Source organism: Micrasema longulum, unplaced genomic scaffold (genome assembly GCF_059751315.1).
Source record: "Micrasema longulum isolate JH-2025_06_02 unplaced genomic scaffold, ASM5975131v1 h1tg001317l, whole genome shotgun sequence".
Lineage (NCBI taxonomy): Eukaryota > Metazoa > Arthropoda > Insecta > Trichoptera > Brachycentridae > Micrasema > Micrasema longulum.
The window spans coordinates 172,397-199,326 of record NW_028278504.1 but is presented as its reverse complement, the minus strand read 5'-3'; the positions used below and the strand labels follow the sequence as shown (position 1 = coordinate 199,326).

Genomic DNA, 26,930 nt, shown 5'->3' with positions numbered 1-26,930 from the left:
TTTCTGCGTCAAGTGTCAAGCGGAGGCTACCCATAGAAATATTATTTTCTTCTTCTTCGTTTTTTATGGCCTTTTCACCTCTCAACTCGGGTGTTCTGGGGACTGGTTTTTGAATATTGGTATTGACCATTGTTCATAAATTCATAGACGTCAATTATTATTTTCTTGAAGTAAAAAATATACTTGGCGAAATGACATTTATTTACCGCTAGAATTAAAAATTGAATTCCTGGAAAGATGAAGGTTCTCAGTAGGCACTCAAATTATTTGATAAATTAATATAAATTTAAAAAATATGTTTTTGGACTGAAACTTGTATTGAAAGAATGATTATCTCACCTTGTGATAAATGATCAGAATGCACCAGCGAATTGTTCTACTTTACCCTAGATATTACATAAATATCTAAATAAAAAGTAATATGGGTTGTAGATATTATTATTATTACCGGAGGTTATTGCGCCCAATGCTCACCTTAAGTTTTGTCTCTGCATACGGGTATTAGTAATGTGAGTGAAAAAGAACTCCGCAAACCCAGTTTTCTACTTATTTAATGTATTCTTAATACTTATGTAGGGTGGTCAGCGGCGTCTTTGATACCAAATTTCTAATGAAGCTCAGATTTTAAGGATACGTATAATATGCGTAAATGTTAAGTAGGTACCTACAATAAATAACACAGTACGAACTATATTTGTAGACATCTTTGAGCATTTTTATATTGGTTGCTAGTTTTTTATCTTCATAATGTGTTGATATAATGAAAATACATATTAGGTACTGGTAGATAGTAATGATTTCTTAGTGAGGCTCAGCCTCACTTGCTTCACATGCTCCTTCGTCCCTGAGGGTGGTAGTACCTATATAGTACCAAGGAATTAAAAATATTGATGCAGAATGATATAGTAAGTCATGTGAGTGAAAAAGAACTCCGCAAACACAGTGGTCTACTTATTCAATGTATTATTAATACTTATGTACGGTGGTAATATTTATTATAGTACCTAGAAATTAAAAATATTGATGCAGAATGGTACATCAAGTTATGTGAGTGAAAAATAACTTGAGTCTCGGGTTCATCTTTTAATGGGAAGTTAAAATTGATGTTCAATTTTATCTACAAAGTAAAATTAAGTTTTCTGTACGAAAAATACAAGTTGACTTTTTTTCTAAACGTGTTCAATGAGGAAGTTCAGTGGTTTTTGAAATATATACATTTGTTAATTAACTTTAAACTAAGCCAAAAAGAAAAATATGTTTCGAATTATCAGCGCTATGATTTTTGGAAGTTTTGTATTTCTGAAATTAGGTACTCCACGTGCGACGTTTAAAGTTCTCTTCCACTTCTTCTCGGTCAGTTCTGGCGATTGGTCCGTTGACGGTAATTAAACCGGAAATATTTCACAACTCCCTTATCATTGGTCGATTCATATGAACGTCATTCAAAGTAGTTCGTTTTTATCAAAACGTTTTTTTTGGTACATTTTCAGGACATTTTACCTCTAATTTTTACTGCGCGTAAGGAAACTTTTTTGCATCCAATTTCCCATGGGGCTGAAGTTCCTCATTTCATGTTACTGACGAAGATACATTGAATTTTTAGGCAAATATACACATTTTCGTACATGTTGCTGTCAAAATACAGCAATAAATTGGGTAGATAACATGGGATTGCTAATTATTTTCCATATTAAATGACAATTATTTCTGATGAATTTAGTCTAGCTATCCGAAGGCATTTTGGAAAAAAATGTCCATTTGTGCAAATGCCTTGCACGTGTTATGGGTTGATGTCCTGGACTTTGTTTGGAGACCATTAATCTTCTTTACGATTGTCCCCAGATGATCACCATACTCTCCGGTAGCTAGGATTGAAATGGTCTAAAGTCAGGATGTATTGGGAAGATATAGCTGGCTCTTTCCTTCGTACCCTCATACGTGGAGATATCCTTTTACGCAAGCAGACAAAACCTACGGTCTCAGATGTGATATTTGGTAGGAATTAGGTTAAAAGTGATTGGAAAAAGTGGATCAATCATATAAAAGTATTCCTATTTCGGGCACAGGGTACTGTTTTGAAAGGAATTTTTTGTTGCCGATACGAGGAAAAATGACATTATTCTATAAACCACGACCGTCAAACATGACAATTTTGCCCACTGCCGAAATCCTTAGCAAAATCAAGTTTTAAAGTAAGAAAAGTTACTGGTATCATTAAAATTACATTTAGTAAGTATATTTTGATAGTTCCATGGCAAAACTAAATATTTAGTTTACCGCCAGCTTCAGTTGATCACTTGAAATTTAAAGTTAAACTTGAAGGTCTGTTTGTGTATATCTACAAATATTTATATATTTTATTTATTTATTTATTTATTTATTTATTTATTTATTTATTTATTTATTTATTTATTTATTTATTTATTTATTTATTTATTTATTTATTTATTTATTTATTTATTTATTTATTTATTTATTTATTTATTTATTTATTTATTTATTTATTTATTTATTTATTTATTTATTTATTTATTTATTTATTTATTTATTTATTTATTTATTTATTTATTTATTTATTTATTTATTTATTTATTTATTTATTTATTTATTTATTTATTTATTTATTTATTTATTTATTTATTTATTTATTTATTTATTTATTTATTCATTTATTTATTTATTTATTTATTTATTGTCAAAACTTTTGTTGTTGTGGAGTTTGTGTTGAAAGGAGGAAAGTAAGTTTTATATATTTCATTGCATACATAATAAAGACGCTATAGAACGTATTTCTGTATATCTATTTGAACAAACACAATAGATATTTAAGTGGGCAAAATTGTCTTAGATTTCTTAGCTAGTGTTTTGACAATTTTGCCCACGTCTAGGGTTGTCACTACATACTACATTGAAAAAACATTATCCAAGAAAGTAAAAAATATAAAAGAAAATGAAGAAAACGGCAAAAACATGATTTTAAACGAAGTAACGGAATGTTTTGTTCAAACTGGCCCATAAATCCGATTTTTTGTCAAAGATTTAACAAATAAGATTTAAAAATCTGATGGGGGTTTCAACTCAAATACACGCTGAAAATGACAAGCCAGTTATTCTGTTCATTTAAACTTTTTATACCACACAGCAATTGGTAAACAATCCATCCGATTTTTCTCTGCCATCAGGATCAAAAGATACCTACATCTTATAGAGGAGAACATTGAACAAATGTCATAGCGACACGGAAACAACAGACTTTGATGCCTACTCAGTTGATGAATCAACAGATTTCGAGACATTCACCATAAGTCATTACGACGAATATGAACAACGTGTCACCGAATCTACGACCAAAGAAAACGAAAAAACAGTGTCTGATCCGCTTGAAATTAATAACAGTGAAGAAGTCGCTTTCGTTTTAGTAAAGTTTAACATTGTTGATACAAAAAATGACAAATATTATGTCGGTTCAGTTATCAGCGCATCAACTACCACAATTTTAATATTATTATGTCATTTGTAAGACGCAAACGTAATGGAGCTTTGTGTGATCTTAAGTTGAGGATATTGCTGATGTATTTAATTGGAACATAGTGAAATCTTTACCTGAACCTGTAATCTTGCGTCAAAGTTTTCATAAATTCAATGTAAATCTTACAAACTGCAAGATTGAGTCATTTTCTGTGAGTAAATTAAAAATTGTCGTACAAAAACCAATTTTAATTTAATGCCAGAATATTCGACCACATTTTAGAAAGTTTTATTTATTAAATTTGCCAGCTTTTTGTGAAATTATGAAGACTTCTTTTTTATTTTAAATGTTTTTTGTATAAATATTTTTAACAGTCTAAAGAAGAAAATATAACATACGAAATTTTATGAATTCTGTACATAAAATACAATTTCAAAGTCTAGGTAATCTAGCAAATAATTGCACTGCTCTACAAAAAAATAAAGATCGTTTTTTTTTCTAGATACACATTTAAAGAAAAATCGTTTTGGGGGCAAGCTCCCTTAATTACGAAAATTGCATTAGAACTGAAATGATTTGTAAAAAAAAATAATTGGCTTGTGTATGGTCAAACACGAACAAATTAAAAGGATTAAGGATAAACTCCTTTGGTTTTGTTAAAAATTCAATTATGTGCCAACCCTTGCCCACAAATCCACATTGTATAGAAAAATTGAGGAAATAGTTGACAATTTTACCCACCGGTTTTTTTCATTAATTTTATAATGGTGATGCCTCAACGATGCTATTGTTTAAACATAAACAGTTTTTTTCTCCCAAAAAGTAGTAATAAACCGTATGATAAGGATGATAAAATCAAAAATAACAGTTATTTACCAAGTGGGCAAAATTGTCAACAAGTGGAGATAATTTTGCCCAGCATGTTTTGTCTTCTAAAATTGCATAAATAAAAAATAAGCAAACGTTTTGTACTTGTAAAAATGCTCAGAATAATTAGTATCATTATTCAACAAAATGGATAGGAGTAGTCCTATACAAAAAAATATGATATTGTAAAAGTTAGTTAAAACTGGGCAAAATTGTCACGTTTGACGGTAATAGACTAATTTGACCCAATATATTTTAACATGTATATGTCTTCCCTGAATGTTTTTGAGTATTTGTAATTATGTTCTGATGTAACATTTCCCCATAATTGTGAATTTTATTAACCTTTTTAATGTGTAGATCATTATAGGTGTTTGTAGAGAATGAAAATAAATTATTGACTTATCAATAATGATCATGGTTATTGCATAATTGTATTAGAATTAGGATGAATTGTTATGTAATATTGATAATTTGATAAAACGGTAGTATAAGGAGGAGTGAAGGCGACCCCTCATCTGAATAGTCTGTCCGTGCTGGCTGCTTCTCGCGTACCACTGTTGGTTTGAGCGCGAAGAGTACACGAATATCGATGTTAGTTTATACTGTCTCGATATGTACCGATGACGATAGCGTTTGTAATTGCGGCCCTGGACAAGCGTTTTCGACTAGATGGCTACTCTCAGGTAGAAATCCGAAAAGAAAAATCGAGTGAAGAAATATAAGTTCGCTTCGCCTACCATGTCTGAGGTCCTGGGAAGATCGACAGGAAATATTGATTATGAAAGTTGTTTTACACTGCAATATTTCATTATTCCAGCGTACCTGGACCAGCACCTAAAGTGCAAGACTGATCACCTTACCTTTATGTAATAGATGATAAAAGTACACTGCATTTGGTTTACGGATGGAATTTTCTACGCACCATTTGGTGCGGAAAGGGATGTGATGATTTTATTTGAAAACTCCGTCACGCATACATAAACAATGGCTTTTGAAGACTTGAATAGACTGTACATTGTACAGGAATATTGATATAGAATTGCTGAGGAGACGAAAAGAAATCAATTTTGAAAAAATTAACAATCTTGCCCAACATACTGGGGGTTCTGAGTTCGATTTATGATGAAATTGCAAATGTATTTATATCGCGCATTTATACTTTTATATGGTTATATCGATAGTAAAAAAGAAGAAGTTGCTAAGCAACTGTACCGAAGAACCTATGGTTATTATTTTTTTTAATTAAAGAAAATCTCTTATATGTAGGTACATATATTTATTATATTGGCGTGATTTCTACATAATTTAAGTTAAAAAAATAAATGTGTCATTTTTTATCAATGAGGAAGTTCAGTGGTTTTTTAAAATTTTATTGTTTGTTAATAAACTATTAAACTAAGTCAATTTTTTTTTTCAATTTTACATATCGTATTATCAGCGCTTCGATTTTTTAAAGTTTTGTATTTCTGAAATAACTCCGCGTGTAACGTCAGAGGTTCATTTCCGCTTATTCTCATTCAGTTCTTCCCATTGGTCCAGAAGCGACAAGCAGACCGGAAATCTTTCATAGCTCTCAGATCATAGGTTGATTCACATGAACCAGTGACGTCATTCAAAGTAGTGCGTTTTTATTAAAATATTTTTTATCATTTTTTCCGTACATTTTCAAGAAACTTTGCAGTACAATTTAATGCTCTAATTTTTACTCCGCGCAAGAAAACATTTTTTGTATCCAATTTCCCGTAGGGCTGAAGTTCCTCATTGAAAAAATAATCTTTCATTGGCTCTTAGTCACTTAGGAACTTTTGTCTTTCCAGCATTCCAACATTTTAAATTTTCACGGCCCTTCAGATAATGGTGGTGGTCTTCTGGGTTACTATCCCGCGTGTTGTTCGCACTTCCCGAGGAAATTTAAGACAGTATTGCAGCGTCTTAAATTTCCATATCATTATTTCATCACCATTATGCTGTCTTATAAAATATACAATTTTTGGAAATTCTTTTGTCTGAACAAATCAAGAACCCGATACCATTTATCAGACATATTGGCAGTATATGTACTCGTGAGTTGCCTTAGTGGTCAATGCTCCGACATTGTACTTGTGTTTTATAAACTAGAGATACCTACTTGATTTACAAGGCGTCTTTCGAAGGCGCATTCGGTTACCTACGCAGGTATGGATTTGGAGCCAAGAATGACAAAGGCCCTTAGAGTGTATACTCTAAGCAAAGGCCTAACTACCAGGATGTTTTTTTCTTTTTTACATTTTGCCAAAATAAGGGTAAAAATTTAAAAATATTTGGGTAGGGAGTATCAAACAGTTGATTTTCTGTTCAAGGTGCTAGACTTTGGAATGAGCTACCATTCATAATCATATGAAAAATGCACCTTCTCTGGCCACCTTCAAGAAACGCAAGAAATATTACAACATATCCTTACCTCCTTTCAATTTATTATTTAAAAAAAAAAAAAATCCTTGGTTCCTCTTTCTCTCTTCTCCCAAACTGATCCACCTGACTCCTGATTATAAATTCTTCATCCTTTAATCCAACATCCTTTATATAACATATATAATCACATCCTTTTACATAACAAAATGCACTTTTATTTAAGTTAATAGGTGCAAGCCTTTTCCCCCCTTTAAAAATCAGCTGTTATATTGAATTAATTAGGTTTTTTCAAGTAAGTCTCTTATGATGTATATTTTGTTTTTAGCGCAAATTTTTGACCAACTCTTCTTATAAACAGTCTGATTTTCGGTTGGCTGGAGGATATCGCATTTAGCAATAAGTCCGCCAAAAGCAGTTATTCTTTGTTCTTAAAGATTTAAATTAATAAATAATTTGTTACTTGTTGAATTAACTACCTGGTAAAAGAAGAAGTATAAAAATTGGAAAATTGTTTTCAGGCGTTGCCTAGTAGGTGATTTGGTTCAGCCGGATGAATCTCACCCACATAATAAAGGTTTTAGCTCCTTTACTTCACAATGCTAATTTTAAATTAGGAATACGTAATGAATTTCGTAACTATGATTATTTATTAAATATATTAAATTTGATTAAATTAAGGGACAGGAGAACTATAAATGATTTATTAGTTCTATTTAAAATCGTTAATTCAGTATTGGACAGCCCTGAAATTTTGCCCCTCATTGGTTTTAAAGTACCAGTTAGAGTGACTAGGCTAGTTCAACTTTATCACTGCAACAATCACATCTCAATATATTCTAGCAATTCAGTACTGAATCGTCTACATGCGCTGGGTAATAAACATTCGGATTTAGGTGACATATTTTTATTGAAATTTCCAGCTTATAAACAATTACTTGTAAAACATTTTAGTGTGGAATCAATATTTTAATTATGTTTTTTCTAAGTAAGCATTGAAAAAGTTGTTACTGTATATAATCCACTGTAAATACTTATGTATGTATGTAATGTAAAAGGTACTTGTACCGTTAATTCTTGAAAAAAAAAAGTCAACAGATGGAAGAGTTGAGGAAACGTGGATGTTTAAACATGGACAGAATGGTGAATGTTACACAGTGTGTAAAGTGGCCACTTGAACCAGTCAATGACAGGTTATAATCCCTGTAAATGCCTAGACTCCCATATTCCCTTCTCAAAAATGTTTTCCCTCTCTGTTGCAACAAATCAAAATTTTATTGTCTTGTCTCGTTCGCCCAAACCAATATTGAATCAACTGCTTCGCAAGTGTATAGCTTATGTTAGGTTTTTGTTCTTTCATTGTGCATTTTTTAATATAAATAATATGGATGTACATAAATTAATTATAAAAATAAATACGTAGTGTTTAAAACTGTCTAAACATTTTGTTAATTATTTATGTTTAATATGTTAGTCTTATTTGTTTATTCTCAAATGTAAAAATATTTAAAAAAAAGTATATTGTTAAGTGTCCTCGACACGGGTAACCCCAGTAAAGTCACATTATTTTTATTATTAATTATAGTTTGTAAGAGAATAAATATGAATAAATAAATAAATTTAAAAGACGGGAAACATTCAAGTTATTGCCCTAAAATCTCAATACTGGCCTGGATTCGAGGTGCATTCACTAGAACTAGAAGGCAGAGCCCCCTCTGCAGTAAAAGGGGCACGTCAAGACCCACTTATTTCAAGTTCACTAGTGAAGTCTCAGTTCTATCGAATCCGTTTAGCCAACTACCGCTCGAGATTGCATAGCACTAGCGCGAATTCAAATTTCGAACACAACAGATCAATCTGTCAAATTTTCTCAAATAACTATAAATTAGCACCCACTTAAAAAGATTATCCAAGTAATAAAAAATCCACATTCACGTAAAAAAATGGCCTATTTATCCATATTAGTGAAGTGAAAAGAGAAAAAATATTTTTTATATTAAAATGGTTGATGTTTTTAAAATAATAGCCAATGTTTTAGTGTGGATTTATATTATACAAGGTATGTACTATATAAAATAATTACATGTTTCACCAATGGCTAAAATATTTTTTGCGTAGGTATCACTTATTTGACAGAGTAGGTACAGAGTTTACATAATGAAGAAGTTCAGTGCAACGGGAAATTGGATATAAAAATGTTTTTTAAGCGCGGTAAAAATTAGAGCATTTAATTGTACAGTAAAGTTTCTCCCACATGCATTAAAAATGATTAATAAAGATTTTTATAAAAATGGACTACTTTAAACGACGTCACTAGTTCTCCGAAATTAATCAATGACAGAGTGTTGTGATACGTTTCCGGTTACCGAGAAGCCAATTCACCAATCAGGACAACTGACCGTAGAGAACTTGTGACGTCACAAGCGGAGCAATTTCAAAATCAGAAAACTTTAAAAAATCATAGCGCCGATACATAAAAATAATTTAAAAAAAAATTGAATCACTGAACTTCAAAACTTCTTTTAAAAGAAACATAAATAATTTTATCACGTATTTTTAAATTTTACTTTCTTTTACTAAATGTATTCATATACGTGTATGTGTACAGGTCGATTTTTTTGCAGACAGTTGCTTTTCAGTAAGTAGGCCACATCTCCCTTAGCCTTTCTCGGATTCAATATCAAACGATTGTTATTATCATTGGACTTTCATAGAAATATCTCGTTTTAAGTAGCAGCATCAATAAGATTTCTCTAAGAAAAGAGATGTTTATTGTATTGTAATTTTTCACATTTTATTTTAAAATAGCTATATAAATATCGTTGATCAAACTAACTGGTACAAGAAGATGTATAATAATAAAATATTCAGGCGTTTTCTTTTTTTAAACATTTTTAATTAAGAGGTATAAATTGAATAATTTTGTTTTATGAACCACTTTTTATGCATTATATGTTTATATTACATATCAAAATAAAAATAAATACATATTTATAGGCGTTGCCTAGTAGGTGAATCTCACACACTAAACAAAAGTTTCAACTCTTTTGCATCATCAAAGTCAACCGATGGGATGCAAGAATTGAAGAAATATGAATGTTCAATTATAGTTGTAGTCGTAGTTCAAATGTAGTTTGATAAATGTTATTTAGTGTGTAAATTGGCTATTTAAATCGGCATATTATAGGCATATTATCGGCCCTGTAAATGTCTAGACTTCCATATTTCCTTTTCAAAATCGTTCTCTAATTCTCCATCATTTTTGACCATTTTGCGTTTTATGATAAAAAAACATTTTTATTTAAACTTTATTAAAATTAAAAAATTGAAAGAACAATATTATTTACGAAATTTTAAAACGAGACAAAGACGGTCGAGAATTAATTAATCCTAATTAACCAGAGATGGAATTCTAGATCTTTTTTACCTCTTAAGCTAGGGTTTCCTAGGACAGCGGTGCCCGTATTTTAACGGCCGTAGTGAACGGTGATGCAGTGGACAGCCGTCGTAAAGGTGACTAGAGTGTGGTTTTCTAGGAAAACGTTGTTATTAACACCATTTAACACCGTTTTCCTAGGAAACCACTCTCTAATCACCTTTACGACGGCTGTCCACTGCATCACCGTTCACTACGGCCGTTAAAATACGGGCACCGCTGTCCTAGGAAACCCTAGCTTAAGAGAGTGATTAATTAGAAGATTTTTTTTCTAAATGACAGCACTTTGCTTTACATAATGGGCACACTGATGATATTTTCGGATTAATCATTTTATTAATAGAGTAATGTCAACTGTTTTATTGAATGGTGTGAAAATATCTCAAGAGCGTGGTTTTCTGGAAATTATTGTCAACTGACATTTTTTATTAAGACAACAAAATGAACTTTCTACTTAGGTAGGTACATTGATTGTAAACGAAAAACCTGAATAGATCTAGTAAAAGCATGGGATTAAACATTTTCGTGATATGTATGAAAATGCAAACAGCGATTTTTTTTTCTCTTTGAATGTAGATATTATTATAATTTTAATTAATTACTGAATCTTGAACCGGGTTGTGGTCCCGTGGTAGAGTCGCTGTCTCTTGGATTAGAGGTCTGATGTTCGTATTTTGCTGTACTACAACTTCTTATTTTCTTATGCCTACAGTTATTTACAACTAGTTGGCCTCAAAACTGAAGTGTTTGGGTAAATAACACGAAATATTTTCAGGAATATTGTATTTTGGGACGGGTAAGTACCTAGATCTCTACATTCTCACTTTACCTTCGTCTCGGTTAAGACATACGTTTTAAAAAAAACAGCCCTTTGTGTCACTTGCGTCAATCAGATCATCATGAGCGGTTTGTTGTAATTGATCCTTGGGCCTTTTTTTAATCTGGAATATAAAGCCTTTAAGTTACTTTTTTAAGATCAAATATAAAAGAAAGTCGGTGTCGCATTTTTCGCACATCTGTCGTTGTTCTGCGATCACGACGAAATAATTAATAATAGTCCTAACGCTCCTATATACGTACCTGCGTGAAATATGTAAATGCTTATCAGTTCATGGATTACCTTGTCGTTCTAATTCTCAATACCCATCCAAATTTATTCCTCTTTCTTCTCTAACTCATATAGTCATCATGCTGCTCGACTGTGGAATCATCTCCCATCCACCATCAAAGATGTAACTACAGTATCTCTGTTTAAATCACGTCTGAAGAAACATCTCCTTTCTCTTCCTTAATCTCTCCTCCTTTCCTCTTTCCTCTTTTTTCCTTTTTCCTATTGAGTAATGGTATTGATTTAAGATAATTCATACACAAATACATTTATTTCTTTTTTGATATATCTTAAGCTTTTGTTATTTTCATTTTCTATTAAATATGTTTTAACATAAATTATAAAATTAAAACTATTATTTTATTGGTTGGTTGAAAGAAATTGCCATTTGGCAGTAAGCCCGCCAAAGTACAATTAACAGTATGTATGAAAAGTTAAATAAATAAAATAGTAGTGTAACTGAACATCGCACGGAACGCAAGGCCGGCCAACAGAGGGCACTGTCGAACATTGTAAAACAAAAAACCTGACAGAAAGCTATACTCTCCACGCCGACAGCGCCCAGCGAATACGCTCCGTTTAATTTTCTATTCTTACCTCGTACATTCAGTGACAAATAAATCTTACGCAAGGTATCTTCATCGCGTATCATTTAATTATTATAATACCATATTTCAACCTACATGATACATTTCTACATAATTATAAAATAACTGTAATTAACTAATATTAAATCGGAATATTCTTCCAACAGCAGAGTGTATGATATTATGTTTGATTGTTTTAAAACCCCTTATTATGAGAAATCCGTAAGTTAGCAAGTTAAAACAAAATAATATATACATAAAACGACAAAATAAATAAACCCATACCTTGCTAGTATGAGCGAAAAATCCTATTAAGTAGGTAGTTTGAAGTTAATGTGCTTATTAGTGTTTTTTTTTTCATTTAAGAGTTTACCAGTAGAAAATAATATTCATTACAGTTATGATTTTTCTGGCTTAAGTAAATAATTGAGCGTAGTTTCGGCTTAACTAAGCACGTATTTGCTTTGGTTAAAATAGCGCGTCGTACACGCAACTGGGTTATGTGGTAAAAGAGTGACAAAAACAGTATACTCTCAACCAAGAAAAAGTGCAATCAAGAACGTTGTAAAAAGAAGATTACCCGTTATTCGACCATTAAATCAGTTCAAAAGATTTATACAAATATTTCAACGGTCAATGCGTAAGTGGGAATCTGAAAATCACCTCTCGAATATTCCACAATATCAGCATTGGTCCATTAGATTTGCCTTTAATTAGTGCCGTTTAAGAAATTGCTTTGTTAATTTGATTGGAGTTACTTGCCCATTTATCTATGGAAGAATTCGGAAAATAAAAGTATTTATAAATGTTATTAAATATTTGTATATAGCCACTTACCGACTTTTCTATGTCTACCGGTTTCGAGACATACCCGTCTCTTCGTCTGGACACCAATTAAATCAACATGCAAATTGACATGCAAAACCTTTAGTACATTAACAAGTTGATATATCACCAAAGACATCCAAATTAGCATTGATGTAGGTAGTAGGTTTAAATTTTAGAGGTCGCAATTTGAATGTCATTTTATTACAATCGAAAGGGTTATTAGAATGAAAGTTTGAATTATACTCTCGAGCGAAACGTATAAGTGGAGAATTCTGGGCATAGTTTGTATGAACGGTTGGTACATGGAATAAACGATTAGATGTGTGACGAGGATAGACTAGAGTCGGGCTATTTAGTCGTTCATTCAATTCAATATTTAATATCTAGCTAAATAAATAGCAATTTATTTTTAACCAATCCAGTTTTCAAGATGCTTACTTAGGTTATAGTGCTTGTTGTCCAATAAAGGAAAAAGTAAAAAAATAAAGTAAAACTAAACTAATACCCGTATGCAGAGACAAACCTTAAGGTGAGGAAAGTACATTCCATTGTCTTCACCTTCGGGTTATTTTCTGCATTTGAAATTAGAATGTACTTTCCTTACCTTAAGTTTTGTCTCTGCATACGGGCATAAGAAGTCTGATTCCTTGTATCAAAATTATTATCCATAGCTTAATGACATACTAGTTATATGTTTTATCAATATTATATATTGTTTCGGCATTTGATTTGCGGAATAACATTTTGAAATGTAATGTTCTGAAATGTAGTGTGCAAAAAAATAAACGTAAAGTAAAAAAAATATTTTGTTTATATTTTAAGCCATATACGAAAGAACACAACACGTTTAGAGTATTTAGAATTTACAATATTTTGAGTTTGTCCAAATTTTTGTAGACAAGGATTGGATTCAACTCCCTGGGGAGCTGTTTATATTAACATATTACAACAGAGATGAAGAACATTTAAGAGATGCAATGTCTGTAGATGTAATCTTTCTTAAATGTTCTTCATCTCTGTTGTAATATATTTAGAATTACTTACTTATCAAACTAAACGAAAATAATAATTGTGTTCTAATGTATATTAAACTTGTGTGTGACGTAAACTATAAAGTGTTTGATTAAATTTATTAATTATATAAAAAATAATTTTCGAAAGTTACGTTGGCTGTAGATAAAAAAAGGTCTGGTAAAAAAAGGATATCATGCGATTTCGTCATTTCGAAATGCCGTAGTTTAAAAATCAAGCAATCAACAAAATGAAGTTAGTAAGCATTAAATATTTTATTTATAACTTAGAAAAATCACATAAGCCAAATTACAAACAAATATTCTACTTAAACACTAAGGATAAATTAAGCAAGCGGAGGAGTGCGGTATAGCGGAATACTTGAGAGGATTTATCAGTTCCCATATAAGCAATGCCTGTTCTAAGGAACCGATATGTTGCGGCAATAAAAAAAAAATAGGGTCGTATTTGCAAAAGTGTACACGGATATAATAAGTATGAATATAATAAAATAAGCACGTAAATAATATAATAAATATGTACGCAATAAAAAGGGTTTTTTTTACACCCTGTAACATCCGAAACCACGATGATCAGTATGAGCAAGAAGACATATTAGCATATTTATTTATTTATTCACACTCTTTATCAAAATACAATTCCATGTTCACTTTGTCCAGCTAACAAGGGTACATACCCCGTTCCAAGCTAGGCAATTGCATTTTAATATATTATAATAGTTAACAAATTAATATAGAGCACAGACAAACAAAATATAAACTTATTCGGATACACATTTTGATTCATATACATACAGACATACACATATATACCCATCTGCACGCAGTCAACTATACCTAAACTATTAGAATCTATTTTTTTGATAAAGTTTACTCCAGAAATAAAAAAAGTTATCTCCCCATTACAACATGGATTTATTACAGGAAGATCTACAACGACAAATCTAATGTTGTATCAGCATCGGCTTATGGAAGCTATGGAGAAACGCCGGCAAACTGATACGATCTATACTGACTTTAGTAAAGCTTTTGATAAGGTGTCACATGCGATTTTAATACACAAATTAAAACTATTAGGAATCTCGGGAAACATTTTAAAATGGTTCAAAAGCTACTTATCGTCTAGGAAAAGTTTAGTCAAAGTATTCGGTTATGGGTCGTATCAGTTTGAGGCATCTAGTGGAGTTCCTCAGGGATCTCACTTAGGTCCTGTTTTGTTTTTGCTTTTCGTTAATGATATTGTATCGATATTCGAGGGAGTGGACATTCTTTTATTTGCTGATGACCTGAAATTATCTAAGACTATTGCTTCTGTTAGTGACTGCGAATCTCTTCAATTAAACCTGGCGAGTCTATATACTTGGTGTCAGAGAAATGAGCTCTTTCTTAATATTGACAAGTGCAGTGTTATTACGTTTACCCGTAATAGAACTTCAATCAACTTCTCTTATAATATAAATAACACAGATCTCGTAAGAGTTACAGAAATAAAAGATTTAGGTATAGTGTTCGATGACAAGTTGTCATTTGCTCCACACATTGATGCAGTTACTAACAAGGCAATGAAGTGTCTCGGATATTTGCTGAGAACGGTGAAGGATTTTAATTCCATCGATTCGCTTAAATCTTTATATGTTGCCTTAGTTCGGAGTAACTTAGAGTATAATTCAATAATTTGGTCACCTTGCTATAAAATACATAACATAAAATTAGAAAAAGTCCAACATAAATTCCTTCGCTTCATAAATTTTAAACTTAATATTCCCGTTGACCAAATCGACTACAACTTCCTATCAAATAATTTAAAATTGTCTACTCTCTCGAATAGGAGAATCTTAACCGATTTAGTAAACCTATATAAAATTGTAAATGGCGCGCTGGACAGCCCTGATTTAACGCGACTGGTCAATATTAAAATACCTTCCCGTCGCACACGAAATAAGTCGGTGTTTGTCGAGGTGTCCAGTGGGCACAACTACTATGTAAATTCACCTATAGCTAGACTTCATCGCCTTGGTAATGAATATGGCGATGTCGATATATTTCGTTACTCATTGAGCATATTCAAGACCAAAGTACTACAGGCGACCGACGCGACTGAGTCTAGTCAATAAATCCTCGATCGTATTTATGTATGCTTAAAATTTGGCCCGTGTTATGTTTTATATTTTTAGTTTATAAAGCCCTTTTCAGTTTTCAACATTTTAAATAACTTCACTTTAAAGTTTAGTTTACCGGTGTAAAAAAAATTTAAAAAAAATTTATAATTATGTTTTATTTGAATCCTGATATGCCTTATATTATAAACATAATATAATGTATGTATTATGTCTTAATAGTGTATTATGTTAACTATGTAACTTTATTTTTAAATCTTAATAATATTTTTATTTAATTTTTATACTTGAAAAAATGTTAACTATGTTTAGTGTGTAACTTTTTCTTATTATATAGTATGTATAATGTAAAAGCCCCATGGGCGTCAACAGAAAGAAAAATAAAAATAAAATAAAAATATATAAATATACACATATATACACATGTACATACACACACACGTACATACACCCATGTGCATACACATACATACATTCATAAAAACATAGACAATTTATTTATGCGAAACTTCATGGTTGTCATCTATAAATATATTTTTTTAAAATTATTCCTTATTTTTTATATTTTATTTTTGACATCCAGTAAGGTTCTCCAATCCGTGGCATGCATCAACTTTTCTGACTCCCTATGGCCAATGTCATGAAAGAGCAAGGTCAACACCTTCCGTAACTTGACAACACTCCCGTCTTTCCACGATTCTAGCAAAAGGTTATGGACCTTTTTGCCTACGTTATAGTGTTGTCTCGATGCCAGAACAGTGTTGACCCCTTCACTTAGTATCAGATTCCTATTAGAGTATCTTGTATTATGGTTGTGGTTGACGCTTGGGTAAATGTCTCTCTTTATGTGTGTAACCACTACCGTTCTCAATATATACTGTTGAATAATATTCAGTACTTTGAATTCTTTGAAGAGCAAGTCACTTGAATAACGAAATGTTTTTTTTAAAAATGACTCGGATTAAAGATTTCTGTGCAATTGCTATAGGTTCAAGGGCGGTTTTTGTGCAAGCTCCCCAACCAATTAGACCGTAAGTCAACACAGAATTTGCCAGTGCATGGTATAGGTGTTTCAAGTCCGGGACTTTAAGTATATTTCTAAGTGGGATGAAAAAATGTATTAAGCGCTTAATTTTTGCATTTTTTTTTTGTTTTTTAAAACAAAATTTAGAAAGCAGAATAAAAAAAATATAAAAAAACAAATGGTTGGTTACTTCTGCAGGAGAGAAGCGAGGGGAGCGTGGCCATGTGGTTGACTGTGTATCAGACTCCCCCCCCCCCTCTCCTCGCTTCTCCCTTGCAGAAGTAAGCAACCATTTGTTTTTTTTTAATATTTTATTTTTGTAAATTTAATTCGTTCTAAAAATTTATTTTTATGGGCCAATATGTCTTCTTGGTCAGACTGATCATCGTGGTTTAGGATGTGACAGGGTTTAAAGAACACCCTGTATAAGTATGTATATAACATATAGGTACAAATTAAGTTATAATTGTCAATAAATTTTCTCTCCTGCTTCTCATGTCTATCAACCATTTGCCAATTTTTTTCCCAAAACATTTTGTACTTTCGTTTTTCCAGATGTAAGGCAATTAATCGTATAAAAAACAATTATATTCAAGGTATTTCTGATATAAAATATATTCATAAGTTTTATGTTACAAAAATATCATTACTTATCGACGGGCAGATTACGCTTCTCGAAAATTAGACTAAACATAGGTACATGGATACTCATATAAAGACAAAGTATTTAAGTAAAATTTGTCTTATAATTTAAAGATAATGCAATATTGAACAAAAACATTGTAAAGAAAAAACTGGCTTGTATGAATACTAAAATTTTACTATAAACAAACTGTAGAAATGAAATATTTAGAACCAAATTATAGTTTCTTTGAAAAAAAACTGAATAAAAATATTCTTTAAAAAAGGTTTTGAACTAATTTATTTAAACTACTTTAATTTTTTTCAATTATTATTGAAGGCATAAGAATAAGAATTTGAGAACAAATTGCCTGATTTATTTGTGCTTTAATTTATATTTAATAACCAAAATGTAAGTTTTTTCGTTAATCGCTTTCCTTTTAAATTAATTGACATTAAATTCCTTAAAAATTATTCATATCTAATGTTTATTTTCCCTTTTGTGGAATATGGCGACTTAGAAAAAACGGCGTTTAAAAATAGTAAAATCGTACGATTGCCTTATTTTTCCTTTTTTTGCCTTTTTTTTACCTAATTTATATTTGCTACCTAAACATGTTTCAAATATTTTTTTCACTATGTGTTTATCCGTAAGACCCAGTAGGATCACTAATATAATTAAAATGGAAAAGATAGGTCGACGTAAAATTTTTGACCATATTGTTGATCGGGTGTCAAAATGTTATATCTTTCTAGGGCCCCGATTACAATGGGAAGTTAACAGAGTTATCTTTGACTGTCTGTAAAGAAAAACCGATATTTGTGTTCGAAAATGAGTATATTTGCATAAAAATTTAAAGTATCTCGTCGGTAACCTTTAATTGAACATGTTTCTTAGAAAAAAATGTATGCATATTATGCTTTTCATACAGAAAACTCAATTTTACTTTGGAGATAAGTTGAATATAAATGTTAACTTTCTCTCTACATATCGAGACGGTATAAAGTAAAATCGATATTTATGTACAAAAATGTGTATTTGTATGTAATTTAAAATATCTTCCTGGGTGGTCTGTAATTGAACATGTTTGGAAAAAAAATAGTACACATGTTCTGATTTTCATACAGAAAACTTAATGAGATAAAATTGAAGAGTTTTTTTTTAAATTAACAAAATATGCGCACCCAATACAGGTTAAAAAAATATCAAAAGCGTTTTAAAATTACGTATACATAATACAAGCTTAAAAAGTATAAAAAAACACAAATAACATTTTAATAGTATTAAAAATTACATATACAAGCAAAAACGGCAAAATATTAAAAGTTATATGTTCAAGATGCGCATTCTCTGGATAAACTAACATTATTTATTCAAAGTACTTCTGGAAAAAATAATTCTTAATTCGCACGTCCTGTTTCTATATTTTGAAATTGGTACTTTAAATTTTTGTGGCAATTTATTAAACTCCTTGAAACCTATGTATTGTAAAGATCTAGTACCAAACTTCGTAGACTTCACAGATCCAATATAAATATTATTTTTTGATCGAGTACTGTACCGATGGATGTCTCTAATGAAAGCGGGCTTTATGTTACTGCGCATTGAGTCGAGAGTTGTATTAATGATAGTGTCAGTTATCTCGAAATAGGAAAGCACGCTAAAAGGCATGATTTTTGTTTCAAAATAAATGTCCGTTACATGAGTATCATACGGTAGGTGAAACACATTTCTGATCGCTCTATTCTGAATAACCTGCACCTCAAAAACCCCAAACACAGCATAGGTATGATAAATAAAAAAAACAGTAAATTTCATAAAGGTTTCACAAACTTAGCACAAAAATAATCAACAAAAAGACAGATTAATTACAAAAACAACAATTTGTTATGATAACACGAAAATAACAATGAGATGTGCTGAAGTTAATGAAGCTCTAAGAATATACATTATACAACAATATTATGGCATATTTTTATACCATAGAAAAATACTTTGTAAAAATACATGTGAATGGACCATAGAAAAATAGATTGCTCGAAGCAGCGAAACTGGAAGCATTCTCTGAAATCTGTACAGTATTCCAGCTACAGGGACAATCTTTCCCTTCACGTGCTCAACATGTTCATTCCAAGTAAGTTGCGAGTCCACTAACAGTCCTAAGTACTTGGTACTATTTTTTTTCTCCTTAATTAATTTTAACGTTAACTTCCCTTTAGAATACGGATCCAGGGCTCCTGGGTCCTGATTTAAATTCCATTTTATATACAAGTAAAATTAAGTGAAAGTATGAAAGAAGAAGAATATGCATATATTTTTTTCTTCTAAACATGTTCAATTATAGGTTACCAACGAAAAAACTTGAAATGTTCATGCAAATAAATTCATTTTCGTATAAAAGTATCGGTTTTACTTTATAGACAGTCGAAGATAACTCTGTTAACTTCCCATTGTAATCGGGGCCCTGATCTATCTACGCGATTGCGCATCTCTCACTATTGAAGATAGTAAGATATAAAAAATAATAATGATAATTAATCTCTCAAACTTCTCGGTTTTATCAATAGAGTGACGGCGGACTTCAAAAATATTAATATCATCAAAACTCCTTATTGCTCACTAGTTCGACCCCATCTAGAATACGCTTCTCCTATTTGGTCTCCATTCTACAGGACTCATATTGACCATATCGAGTCTGTCCAACACCGTTTTTTAAGAAAAGTGGCATGGTTGCTCGGATTACAAAGGGGTAATTATTCTTATATTGAAATAGAGCAATCTCTTAATCTGTCTTCATTGGAGACACGTAGAACTGAGATGGACCTTATATGCATTTTCAAAATACTTAATGCTTTAAGTGATGTCCCATCTCTGTTGCAATCAATTTCTTTTCATGTTCCCAACCGTGTCACCAGAAGTCAAAATCTGTGATTTATAAAATCTTCTAAGACCAACTTTGGTTTTTATGCCCCAATGTCCAGAATGTGTAGATTAGTCAATTCATCACACGACATGGAATTTTTTGGGATAGATCTTCCGGCTTTTCGTAGATCTCTTCGCGACTAAACAGTGTGGGATGAAGTTGGATTGGCATGGTTTAGCTCAAAGTTTTTGGTCTTTCGTTTTTTTAAATATATTGGATACAATTATTGTTTTGCCCTTGTTTGTCTTTGCTAAATAGTTTTATGTTCTTTTTGTTCAGTTTCTTGCATTTATGTTTCTTCATGTAACTGTTTTAATTGGCTTAGGCCGTATGTATATAATAAATAAATAAATAGATAATATAATATGTTCTGTCTTTTGTAGGTTCCGAACTGTCTAGGCGCAACGAGTCAACTGTTTTAATGGGCAACTAATGAGTTCATTATATATGTAATTTAAAATCGCCGATTACACGAATCATGTGTTTAAACCCTTCTAATCAGCTTAACCATTACCTGCATATTATATGCAATTACATTGTGTCTATCGAAGCTACAGTTGCACATATCTGGTTCCGTTGTCGAGGAAGATTGACCGGTTTCTAGCGATAACTAAGTGCAACGTAACGGATATTCGCATTCCCAGTTTACTTACGCTGTTAGCGAACGCAAGATTAAGCAAAAATGTACAAAAACTCATTTACTTACTTAGATCGTTGCGCCCAAGTGAAGAAATCTACCTTATAATTATTTACCTGTCACGCTCACGCGCATCTTATGTTGCATTTTTCTGAAGAACAATTTCTGATTATTCTTCAAAATGTATGGAGAACACGAGATTTTTACTTCATATATAGTCTTCGATTCTTAGATTCTTCGATTTAGTCTTCAAAGAAAAACTAATACAAGCTCTTATTGATTGATTTGGTGTTTATTTTGTAGAACTCCATATTTAAACTTATAATATTGGAAATCAAACACTGATTTGAGTCTACTGAACACTTTATTTTATTTTTATAAATGTAAAAAATAAAAAAAACCAAAATTTCGTGACAATTGTTTCGCCTTGTTAGGGTATTTTCAAATTAATGTGAAGATTAGATGGATTGAATGTCCTTACCTTTACATATATAATTCCTCTGTACGTGTGATGTCACCGTACTCCTCCTAACCGGCTAAACCGATTTACGTGCGGTTTTCAGAGAAATATAGATATTTGCGCTGTGCGTGTTTGTAGATATTAAAATCTTCAATTGAATATGTAAAAAAAAAGTTAAGAGCATAAATGTTCTATACTTCGATCTACCAGGGTTGCATTCGAGGAGAATGAATTTGCAAAAAATGGAAAGATGTTGGTTTTTTGTGCATAAAAAAGTTTATTTTTGTATGTTTACAAATAGCATTTGTTTTTTGTGGATCTCAATCAGATTCTTTCCTAAAATTTCTTATAATTTCTACCCATTTATTTCTTTTTATTGGATTTTTGGTAACACTGAAATAATATTAAATTCAATACATTTTTAAAAATCGTATTCCTACTTAAGTACACCCCTTTGTTGATGAGACGACCGGAGTTTGACCTTTGCAAAATGAATGAATTAATGCCATATTTTAAAAAATTATTATTTTATGTTTTGGAATTCAACCATCAACAAGTACCTACTTAAATTCAATATTTTTTGAATATCAACAATTTTTAGTTTTGGAATTTAATCACAAACAAGTACCTAGATGAAAAGTATGTTTCCAAGATAATAACGTCTGTCAGGTCCACTAGTATAGTTATATAATTCAAGGTACTTAAGTAGAAAATAAAAATTATCTTATAAACTATAGCATGTGCATTAATCATAATTGAGGGAAAAACCAATGGTTAAGGGCGAGGCTAAGTGTTTAATAGGTAATAGGGAATTTAGGTGTTTATATTTGAATTTCGGAAAAAATGTTCAGTAGACTCAAATCAGTGTTTGATTTATAATATTATAAGTTTTAATACAATCTCATCATCACCATCTCTACCTTTCCACATCTGATGAAGGGTAAGGCAATGCATTGGTAAACCAAATGCAGAGTATCTCGATAATATTTTATATGAAGGTGATCAATCTTACGCATCAGGAGCTAGTCCAGGGACAAAGAAATATTTCAGTGTAAAATCACCTTTTTATGAAATATTTCATGTCAATTTCAGCAGGAATCAAACATAAAACCTTAAGCATGGGATTCAAACGTGCCAACTGCGGACTTTTCTCGCCTCGATTTCCCTTTTCAGGAGTTTTACCTGAGAGCTCCTACCCATTGAGTTAAAAACACCTGTCCAGGATACTGGGTCAATTTCACTCACATCATTGTATTTTTCATCCTCCCGGACACTAGCTAATACTAGATAGCAGTGAAAAATCAAAAGCGCTTAATCAAATTATAAATGCCAATTTCTACAGCAAAATAAAAATTTAAAGTGTAAAATTCAGCTACATACGAAAAGTTCATTTAAATCTTTAACACTTTGTATCCCGGAGCCGTGTAAACACGTGATAATATAACCATACGTTGTGTCCCGGTCGCGCGATTTCACGTGGTTTACCAGCTATCTAAAAAAAGTACATTGATATCAACTGACATTTATTAGTACTTTTTCACTGCTGGTAAACTATGTGAAAACACGGGACCGGGACACAGTGCATGGTTATAATATTATTAGTATTATTATTATTATGGATAACTTATACAGCGCCATTTTCGTAATAAAATACCTCAAGGGCGCTTTACATAGTGATTCTATTGTTAAATTAAAGCTTTAATAATAATAATCACGTGTTTACACGGCCCCGGGATACAAAGCACAAAAAAAAGAGTGCGACCCTGTATATGTTGCAAACATTGCAATGCGCAATGTGGCTCTCCCTAAAGGCCAATGTTGGCAAAACTATCATACAATTTTTTTTATTTAATTGTTTCAAATAAGTATGAGACGTTTGAATTGATCTAACTCAGTATTTTCATAATTATGACACTTTTAAGAAACCCTTCACAAATCATGAAATTTCACAAAAATGGGTCGGGCACAGGGTAAATTCTATGTGTATTCGGCCGGTATTCAAAGTGTTAATACTCTCTGCTTTATGTGTGCGCTACAATAAGTTTTCACATAAATCATTCTTGTGTCCCTACTAGCATAAAAATTTCATGTTTACCTATGTAAAAATTGTTTGTTTACTCGGTTCTCCGGCAGGCACTAACATATCAACAGCGCCCTTGAGGTGGATTTTCACATAAATGGTGCTATATAAATTATCATAAATAAACAAATTAAACATTCAAACGCACTGGACATACTCCTTTAACAGTTATGTAAATATTAGTAGGTACCTATGTACATATATACATAATATATATTCCACAAATCGTCATGATCGTAGAACAACGACGCATGTGATTTTCTTGAATTTTACACGAGAACAGTTTACATTTATTATTAGAGTATAAAAGTATATCATATAAAACGTGGGTTTGAAATGTTTTTATTTTTTTTTAATCTGAAATATAAAGCCTTTATATTTCAGATTCAAGACCTTTTCAAGATCAAATATAAAAGAAAGTCAATGTCGCATTTTTCGCACATTACGATAAATTTTACAAAGCCATTTTTCGACATAATTGTAAATTAACAAACTGCAACACGGATGGAGAATACCTTAAAGAAGGGAATATGGAATTCTATGCATTTACAGGGCGTATGACCTGTCATTGGCTGGTTTAAGAAGTCACTTAACACACTGTGTAACATTCATCTTTTTGCCTATGTTTGAACATCAATATTTCTTCAATTCTTTCATTTGTTGATTTTAATGAAGTTAAAGATCTGAAACCCTTATTATTAATATTTATGGCATTAACTTTGTGGTCAAACATTTTACTTAATGTTATTAAATATTTGTATATAACCATTTATCGAATTTTCTATTATGTTGGTTTGCATGTTTGTTTAATTGGTGTTCTGACGAAGAGACGGGTACGTCTTGAAACCGGTAGACATAGAAAAGTCGGTAAGTGGTTATATACAAATATTTAATAACATTTAGAAACCTTTATTATTTTGAAGAGATTCATCTGACTGAATTTTTCCACATACTAGGCAACTTTCCAATTTTTAATCTTCTTCTTCATTTCACTTAAACCAGCCAATGACAGATCATAAGCCCTGTAAATGCGTCGACTTCCATATTTCTTTATTTAAGGTATTCTCCATCCGTGTTGTAATTTGTTAATCTTAATGACTCCCGAGGAGGTGAAATCCAGTCTTATGTCTACAAACATTTGAACAAACTCAAATATTCTAATAAATGTAATTGTTCTCATTAGATAGGCAGGTGTTGTTACATTGTCAAGGCATTAATTTTATCAATAAGATAGTTTTACAGTTATTTCTAGTCACAATCTACATGGAAATTAAACATGGTACAGGTATTGACTAAAAACCTAATCATTGCCAATAAAGGCGTCAGTGAAATCCTAATGCGTTGAAATTTTTCTTAGGTAAAATTAAATATAGCTACATAACACTCCACAAGTCATTATTATTCTATCGGAGTGTTCGGAATATCAAAAAATATTTTTGGAGGCTGATTGTTTTTAAAGTTATGCTAGAAAATCAGGGACAAAACAATCATCGAAATAAACATATTAAATATAAAATAATACGTTGTTATACACAAAGATTTGTTAAAATAACCATGCAAAAGGCATAAAAATGAGAACAAAATATTATCCTGAAAATGTTTCAATGTACCCCGCAAATGTTTGAAGTTTAAATTGAAATAAAAAATTCCAATTTTTGAAATTTTAGAAAATAAACAAAAGAGCTTGATAATTTGGCAGCTGTAATTTGTTTTTCTTTTGTTTTTCATTGCTCCAATTTTCATGCTGGTAAGGAAGTTTGCAACAATATATTCGTTTGACACGGGATATTATTGGTTATATACTCCGCCATACTTCGCTACCTTTATTTTGTACTCGCATGTTTGTAGTTACCTTATTTATTTGATGGAGAAAGTAGAGGTCAAGTAATAGACTATCACGATCGGTTTTGTTTGCATAGACACGAAACAAATATAAAATAAATACATTTTATGCATCAGAATGCACTGACCGAGAATTATACCCGTATGCAGAGACAAAACTTAAGGTGAGGAAAGTACATTCTAATTTCAAATGCAGAGAATAACCCGAAGGTGAAGACAATAGAATGTACTTTCCTCATCTTAAAGTTTGTCTCTGCATACGGGTATTATTATCAGTACCGACAACATAGAATTAAGAATAGTCCAGAAACCGCATACGCGCATTAAACAGAAGGCGGCTAAACTACTCTTAAAATAGTAGTTTTACGTTTTGACACATTAGTTTCTTTGTAGATGTCGCTCAGTACGCAACTCCCGATTCGAATTCAACTATGCCGTGTTGTGACGTTTTGAAGTGAAGAATAATAATGAAGAAAAGTGAAGCTGGGATCTTAAATAATTAGATGGGATCACATTTCATTTGTAATTAGCAAATGCATGTGTAAGTAGCATATGCATTACTAAAAAATTAAATTATTTCTCTATTTGTCCGATTGTCGAAGAAAACAAAATGGACATTTAGTTGGTGTTGTCAGAATAATCAATTTTTTAACGCTAATTTGCTCATCTAATGAGAGAACTAATGAAAATTGGACCTCTCGGATTAAACAACGCCGTGGTGGAAATTTGACTGAAATCATATTTAAAGCATCAAATATTATTTAACGTGAACTAAAAATATCCGTTTTTTGTAAAATAAAATTTGTTTTATTTTTTAAGTTCACAGTGAATGAATTAAATACTCTTATTGAATGACCCTTTACTTATCTACTAAGTTGTGCCAATCAATGTTTCCGCGTGCTCAATAAAATTTTTAAAAAAATTACAAAGTGGTTTTATTACCTTACATTTGTGTTATGATTATATTTTTTCTCATCTGACATCATTACGCGGTAACTTCGCGAATGCGCGCGGTAAAAGTGGGGCAAAGTGAAGGGATTTTCGGACACAGTCCGATGTATTCAAATATGATTCTACGCTCCTTCTGGACTATTCTTAATTCTATGACCTACAAGTTACCAGGGAATAGTGAGGGAATTTTATGACTTTTGTATACATTATTGTGTTTTGGTTTTTCATATTGTTTGTCTTATACATATAAGTACCTATCACGTCGACCTATTACTACACATTTTGGGTTTAGATTCTAAACATCAAGCTCACGTCACACCCGTTTGGTTGTGAAAGAGCGACTAAATTCGCGTTGAGCATGACAGCGTTTGGGCATGAGTTAAGCGTTATAATTTTTGAAGGCTTAGGGCGCGTCTGCGTGTATCAATAGCTCGGTGACCTATCATAATAGTTCTTAATTTTGAAATTTCAACGAGTTGTCAAACGGTGCTTTATTTTCTTTGACTGATTATAATATTTTTTAGCTACAGAAAGTGGCTTGGTGGAATTTTAGTTTT

General features: G+C 31.4%; 1 protein-coding gene across 1 annotated transcript in view; it reads left to right on the top strand.

Moving 5' to 3' along the window:
- The first annotated feature begins 8,454 nt into the window (after positions 1 to 8,454).
- Positions 8,455 to 26,930, top strand: part of LOC148275911 (lipase member H-A) — an 88,308-nt gene continuing 69,832 nt past the window's right edge. The window contains exon 1 of the mRNA XM_088235044.1: positions 8,455 to 8,786. Within this exon, the coding sequence (XP_088091170.1) occupies positions 8,729 to 8,786 (58 nt within the window). The 5' untranslated portion in view covers positions 8,455 to 8,728. The remainder of the gene's footprint in view (positions 8,787 to 26,930) is intronic.